The sequence below is a fragment of the Petaurus breviceps genome, unplaced genomic scaffold (genome assembly GCF_028583685.1).
Source record: "Petaurus breviceps papuanus isolate PSGF00001 unplaced genomic scaffold, PetGlider_PUasm1.0 90925, whole genome shotgun sequence".
Classification (NCBI taxonomy): Eukaryota; Metazoa; Chordata; class Mammalia; order Diprotodontia; family Petauridae; genus Petaurus; species Petaurus breviceps.
In genome coordinates this window covers 22,093,026-22,100,454 of record NW_027187380.1, presented here as the reverse complement: position 1 = coordinate 22,100,454, position 7,429 = coordinate 22,093,026, and the positions used below count along the sequence as shown (strand labels likewise).

At 37.8% G+C, this 7,429-nt stretch overlaps 1 protein-coding gene across 1 annotated transcript in view; it reads right to left on the bottom strand.

Moving 5' to 3' along the window:
• Positions 1 to 7,429, bottom strand: part of ABCA5 (ATP binding cassette subfamily A member 5) — a 164,160-nt gene that overhangs the window by 22,934 nt on the left and 133,797 nt on the right. The window contains exons 25-29 of the mRNA XM_069076541.1: positions 5,541 to 5,654; positions 2,232 to 2,369; positions 1,409 to 1,483; positions 574 to 665; positions 327 to 453 (exon numbers count right to left, since the gene is read on the bottom strand). Of these exons, the coding sequence (XP_068932642.1) occupies positions 327 to 453; positions 574 to 665; positions 1,409 to 1,483; positions 2,232 to 2,369; positions 5,541 to 5,654 (546 nt within the window). The remainder of the gene's footprint in view (positions 1 to 326; positions 454 to 573; positions 666 to 1,408; positions 1,484 to 2,231; positions 2,370 to 5,540; positions 5,655 to 7,429) is intronic.

The window sequence follows — 7,429 nt, the reverse complement described above, 5'->3', positions numbered from 1 at the left end:
TGTGTGTGTGTGTGTGTGTGTGTGTGTGTGTGTGTGTGTGTGTGTGTAATTCCCAGTGCCTAGCACAATGCTTGGCAGTTAATAATACGTAATAATACGTAACATGAGCACCAGGTTTTCCAGATTCCTCTCTGGCTACTGCTCTTTTTGACTCAACCACTCTTCCATCATGGCTGCATCCACTTCAGCCATAGATGAAAATTTTACAAAACCAAATTAATTATCTTGTTAATTATCATTCTCACTACAAATCCAATATGGATTATTTCTAATGTCCTGGGAAATGAGCATTTCTCCAACCAATAAGCTTAAAAGGACAAGGTTACCTCTTCACAGCATTGGCAAGTTATCATCTCTTTAACTTTCAGTCTTTCTGCTTTAACATCATCATCTTCATCTTCATTGTTTGGTACTTCCAGAAACTTCCTATTTTTTAGTTTAGTTGAAAAGGTTCTACATGTATATAAAGGAACAATATGAGATTTCAAGTCATTAATACATTAGGAAATTTACATTCCCAAATTAGTACCAGTAGTTTGTTATAATTAGTTCATTCTTTAAACTTGAACTTACCTGAAAAATGGATCTTTTCTTACTGATCTGCCTCCATATTTCTTCTCAAAATATTGTAATAAGAAAATCCACAGCACACACTGCAAATAAGGCTAAAACAGACAAATTCTAAAAATTCATTATTTAAACTGGTTAGCATTTTCATGTACTATGAAATAAAATGCAAATAAGTCTGGTTCCTTTTCAAGTCAAAGAGCTATTCACACAACACTGGGATTCTCATATATGATTAAAAAATTGAAGTAATACTAATTTAAAAAGAACACAATAATTTGCAACATGCAGTACTTCACATTTTCTCAGAATTCCTGAGAACGAAATTTCCTGAGAAAATGTGAAGTACTTCTTGCTGTAAATTTCATAAGAAAAGCTTATTTTATTATATAGAAATAATTGTGCATATAAACAATTTAATATAACTGAAATAAAACTAAACAAGCTGAGTCTTTCAGTCTATAAGTAATCAGAGGTTGTAGTCAAAAGGTATTAATGACAGCATTGTGAATTAATGACCACATGGTGAATAAGAAAAGTGTCAAGACCCAAAATCATCTTTCTCAGGATTAATTAGCATTCTTGGATATTTTCTGAGACTATAAATTTAACAAAAAAACTTTTTTTAATGAAATATATGTGGGAAATCAAACTATCACCATCCAAGCTTGACTTCAGTTTGGTAAATAGATACTTCCAAGTAGTCTAACTTTCAAAATGTCATCTTTCACAGATATCTATTTGAGCATGAAGGAATACTATAATACTTTAAAAGAAATGACTATGACTCAAAATTATGCCAAAATAACATACAACTGCAACGAACTGAATGGATTCTTACCGATAAAACAGCTATCAAAAGCCTGTCCCATGGATTATAACTGCTTTCATTTTTTTGTACATTCTTCCATGAAATCTAATATAAAAAATTAAATCATTAAAAATGTGTTTCACAGCAGAAAATCAAATTATAATTAAAATTAAATGACAAACATAATAAGTAATAAAAATAAAATTCAATAATAAACATTCCTTTTCTAGCATCAAGTCAATTCTTATGATTTCATTTATATACATATATAATTTCCCACTTTATTTCAGCAAAGTCTTCTTTTTGGGGTGATCTAAATTCATGCAGTGCTTCCCAAAACATTTTTGTCAATTAAAGACTGGGACAGTACGAATTAGAGATAGAACTACTAAGTGATTAGTATACATATTATCAGGGACCCTAAGACAGAGCCCATTATCATTTTGTTTCTAATCAAGTGACTTAATCTTTTTAAGTACTCATTCTTCAGATGAATTAATAAATTTCCCTCTTTCTTAAAACCCTCTTATGCTTTATTTCCTCCCACCCCAATTCTGAATATTCTAACATTTAGTCCTGACTTCATCTTTTAAAAAATCTTTAAAATGATGTTCCTTACTCTTTGTGACAATATTTACTTACCTACAATGGGATAAGCATGAAAGAACATGAAAAAATTAAAGAACCTCCATGCTGAAAGGGAACTTGTTAAAATTTCTCCCACTATTAACTGGCTATATTACTAATGTCTAGCTAAAAGATAGAGAACCCCCAATACTCATTGAGGAATCAATTTCCAAGATTTTTCAGGTTTTCATTAAATATATATAGACTGACAAGATAATAAACTTACCTTTATAAAACTGATCAGGCACCCTAAGAGTGGGTAGATTGGATTGATTATGCAGAGGGTATAATGAAGGACAGCTGTCACCGTGTGGTATCTCATAAAGAAAGTTATTTCAGTGACTGCAATGGAAACCAAGGCTGCCTAAAAAATTGAGAAAATAAATAGACATATCCTTAGACATTTCAAACTCCACTCTTCCTGTTCTTGATAAAATTGATGATAGTGCTGATAAGCAGATGTGAAAAATGACTCAAAAAGGGATGCTACTACAGAATATATTTTACTCTTATGAAGATCTGAATGCATTAAATGACTTTTAGGACTAGAAGCATGAGAAAACTGAGAATTAACAGATTTTTGTAAAACAAAGTAAAAAACGACTTACCTGCAGAACCCACAAAATGACACAGAGAAACTAACCTCTCGCTGAGGACAGCCTGGCAGGCTGGCAGGAATCAGCCAGCGCAGCGCTCTGGGAGCCGAGCCCAGCCCCATGCCAAGGCTTTAGCCCCAGGGCAGGCCTGACCAGCCGCCTGCCAGAGGGACTCCAGATCAGCAGCAGCAGTGGCTGTTTTCAGATTTATCAATACATAGATGTGAAGGACAAGGTGAGAGGCCAGTGCAGTCTGGACTTTGGGATCCAGGAAGTGGGAGTGCGTGGCTTTAACCCCCGGAGCGAGAAACCGCTGAGATGCCAGCACAACGTGGCGGCTTCAGCTCCTGGCCTGCAGAGTGTAGGGGGACCAAGCACCAGTATGAGGGGTCATCGCTCTTGCTTTAACCTGCTTGGATCTGGATTGCAGTCTAGGGTGGAGGTCCTGGGGTGTGTGTCCAGCTTGCCAGAGCGTGTGGAGACCTCAGAGAGGGCACCCATCTAATACCTCCGGCAGCTGAGAAAACCCCAGCGTCTGGGATGAAAACTCCCCTGTCTGGTGGCAGAGTCCTACTGTGGCAAAAAGCCCAAAAGTCAAATCATTGAGTGGCAAAATGAGCAGGCAAAGGAAACAAAGCAGACAGAAGATTCCAACGTTACACTCCTATTTTGGGGATAAGAAGGAGCAAGGCATGGAACAGGAGGAAATCAGTGAAGTCAGAACTCCTGCACCAAAAGCTTCAAAGGAAAATACAAGCTGGTTACAGGCCACAGAGGACCTTAAGAAGCAGATAAGAGAAGTGGAGGAAAAACTGGGAAGAGAAATGAGAACAATGCAAGAAAATTATGAAATGAGAGTCAACAGCCTGACTGAAGAAAATAATACCTTAAAAAACAGACTGACTCAAATGGCAAAGGAGGCTCAAAAAGGCAATGAGGAGAAGAATGACTTAAAAAGTCGAATTTGCCAGATGGAAAAAGAATCTCAAAAGCTCACTGAGGAGAATCATTGCTTCAGAATTAGATTGGAGCAAATGGAAGCTAATGACTTTATGAGAAATCAAGATGCTGTTAAACAGAGCCAAACAAATGAAAGAATAGAAGGCAATGTGAAATATCTCATGGGAAAAACCACTGACCTGGAAAATATATCCAGGAGAGATAATTTAAAAATTACTGGACTACCTGAAAGCCATGATCAAAGAAAGAACCTAGAAATCATCCTCCAAGAAATTCTCAAGGAAAACTGCCCTGATGTTTTAGAACCAGAGGGCAAAATAGAGGTTGAAAGAATCCACCGATCACCTCCTGAAAAAGATCCCAAAAAGAAAACTCCTAGGAATATTATAGCCAGGTTCCGGAATTCCCAGATCAAGGAGAGAATATTACAAGCAGCCAGGAAGAAACAATTTGAATATTGTGGAAACACAATCAGGATAACCCAGGATCTGGCAGCTTCTACACTGAGGGATCGAAGGGCCTGGAATGTGATATTCCGGAGGTCAAGGGAGCTGGGATTAAAACCAAGAGTCACCTACCCAGCAAAACTGAGTATCATGTTTCAGGGGAAAATATGGTCATTCAGAGGAATACAGGACTTTCAAGCATTCTTGCTGAAAAAACCAGAGTTGAATAGAAAATTTGACATTCAGATACAAGAAGCAAGAGAAGCATGTGAAGGTAAACAGGGAAAAGAAATCATAAGGAACTTATCAAAGTTGAACTATTTTTTTTTTGAAGCAATCGGGGTTGCATGGCCAGTTGTTGTTTCTGGGTGTGGTGCTGAGTGTCTGGGCCCAGATTTGATCTGGGTCGTCCCGGCACTGGAGCCGGTGCTCTTGCTCGCTAAGCCACCTGGCCAAAGTTGAACTATTAACATTCCTACATGGAAAAACAATTATTGTAACCTATGAAACTTTTCTCAGTAGTTGAAGGGATTAGAAATATATATATATATATATATATATATATATATATATATATATATGTCTTTATATGAGGGTATGCGGGCATATGAATACATATGTGAATGTGTGTATATACGTTTACAGGTATACATAGATACAGGGCACGGGACCAATTTAACAGGAAGGGATGATACTTAAAAGGTGAAATTAAGAGATGAGAGGAATATAATGAGAGGAGATGGGGAGAGACAGAGTGGGGCAAACTATCTCATACAGAAGAGGCAAGGGAAAATGGTTACAATGGAGGGGAAGAATAGGAAGGCAAAAGGGAATAGGTCAACCTTATTCCTATTGAATCTGGCTTGAGAAGGGAGGGAAATACACACTAAATAGGGGATCTCACCCTCCAGGAGAATAGGGGGGGAAGGGGATGTGAGGGGGGATGATGGAAGGGAGGGCAGGCTGGGGGGGAGGGAAGTTGGAAGCACCCACTTTTGAAAAGGGACAGGATCAAAGTAGAGAATAGAACAAGTGTGAGGTGGGATAGGAGGGAGGGAAATACAGTCAGTCTTTTACAATACATCTACTATGTTATTGTTTTGCATTAGCCACACATGTACAACCTATACTGAACTGCTTGTCCCCCCAGTGGGGGTGGGTGGCAGGGGGGGGAAGGGAATGAATCTGGAATTGAATGTTTTAAAATCAAATATTCAAATATATATGTGTGTGTGTGTGTGTGTATATATATATATATATATACATACTATTATTAATACCATCTTACATGTAATTAAGAAAAAAGATATACAGGCACTGAGGCATAGAGATCCACTGGAAAAGTTGAAACGGGTATGGGAGAAAATATGGGAGAGAGCAGATTGGAGGTGGGGATATACTGTGGGACTGCTGTTTTGGGGGGATGGGTGGGGGAAAAACGGGGAGAAAATTTGTAACTCAAAATCTGGTGGAAACGAATGATGTAAATCAGCAGTTAATAAAGCATTTAAATAAAAAAAAACAACAACTTACCACTGAGTAGATAAATGACCAAAACTCTTTAGTATTTAAAACTTTTCTGAAGGAGAAAGATGCAACATAGGTAAAAAGAATAACAGATGGTACATAGCCAATGAGGCAAAAAACCTGCAGGAGAAAGAGAGGGGCATGCTTTATGTAAAAAATATCAACAGCCAGAAAAATTTATGTGCAACAGAGAATGCCACAATCATTCTTTAAAAGAGCAAAAATATCTACACTTTATACTGTTTCTTGACTTCTCGAGAAATACAAATAACACAAATTCTTGCTAATTTAAGATGGAATCTGTCACCTTTCTCCTTATCTATTACGTATCGAAGTCTTAAAGTTTTTAATATAATTATGGAGAGTAATTAGGTTGTCAAGTTCTCTGCTGATCACTATCATTAGTCTACTTTTCCTTTACCCTATGAAGTCTGTACCTTCTCAAAAGAACTCCTAAACTAAAAGACAATCACTTCCACCTGAGGGAAAATCTAAATCAATAATTTTACACTTATGCTAGGTTAGTGCTTTGCAGTTGTCTGAGATCTTCATCATGGAGAGCAGGGATATGGGGCTAGTCTCTTCTGTGTAATCTCATTTTCTGGAGAATTATGACTTCCTAAAATAAACCTATATTCAAAAGAAATATGAAAATGTAATCCATAGATATATGAAAACACATTTCCATTATGCTCATGACTTTCACTAACAGATAACTGAGAGATAAGTGCATTATCTGCTTAATGTCATATTATAGGTTCTAGAGTTGGAAGACAGTTAAAAGATTGTAATGGTGATGGGATTTGAAGATCTTCCATGCCCCTTGAACTTGCTGACATATCAGGGAGGAGTGGGGCAGGAAGGAGCAGGAGCCAAGTAGGGGCCAGGCTGGAGCCAGCATGGTGACTGGAAGTGGTGTCAGAGAAAACTTCTTCTGAGAGCCAGTCAGAACTGCTGCTGAGGACTGCCAGGGATGGGAACTTTGGGTGGCCAGAGCTGCTGGGAGCAAGCTGCGTGGAGACTAAGCAGTTACTGTGAGTGAGGAGAGGAGGATCTTTGCCTGAAGGGAGGCTGTTTTGTTTGAAGGCTTGAGAATGTGGGTGTTTACTATATTAACTATGTGTGCCAACTCCATGGCTACTGTAATGGCTTTGACTTTCTGGTTTGGGGACTCAGTTTTCTGGTATCTGAATAAATGTTCTGGCTATTTCCCCCATGTAGAGAGCCTATTATATTTTGTGATTAATAACAATACCAGGTTATTTATAGTCACCATAGGCATTGTGAATGTTGCATTGTTGTTACAGAGGTCATCTAGTTCAACTCCCCTATTTTACAGTTGAGGAAACTGATGTAAGTAGCTGAATCATGATTTGTAACCAAATACTAACCAAATGTGCTTTCTCCTAACACTAGGGGTGGGGAACCTTCAAATTTTACTGAACAAATCTTTTTACTGGGGGGATTTGTTCTGTGAAGTTTGGATTTAGTCAAAGGGCTTAGAAGACCACATGTGGCCTCGAGGCTGCAGACTCCTCATCCCTGTCCTACACCAAATGCACACCAATGCATTATTAATCAAAGTTAGCAGGAAACAAAATAGTCACCTCTAACCTTCAAAAAAAAATAAGACTTCCAATGGTGATACTGAATAAGTCTTGTGAATTTAACACTACTTTCATTTCCTCCTCCATAATAAATACAATTTGCTCAATCAGCACATTAATTGTTGTCAAATTCATCTTTATTAACAATAACCTGGAATTTTATTTGCAGTTTGAAGTGTTCTTCTCCACTGCTCCATGAAATCTAACCTTAGGCAAAACGATCAGTTAAGTTTGTTTTTAATCCTCCAACCTTCCTTTCATAAGTCCTTTTCCTCCAACCTTCCTTTC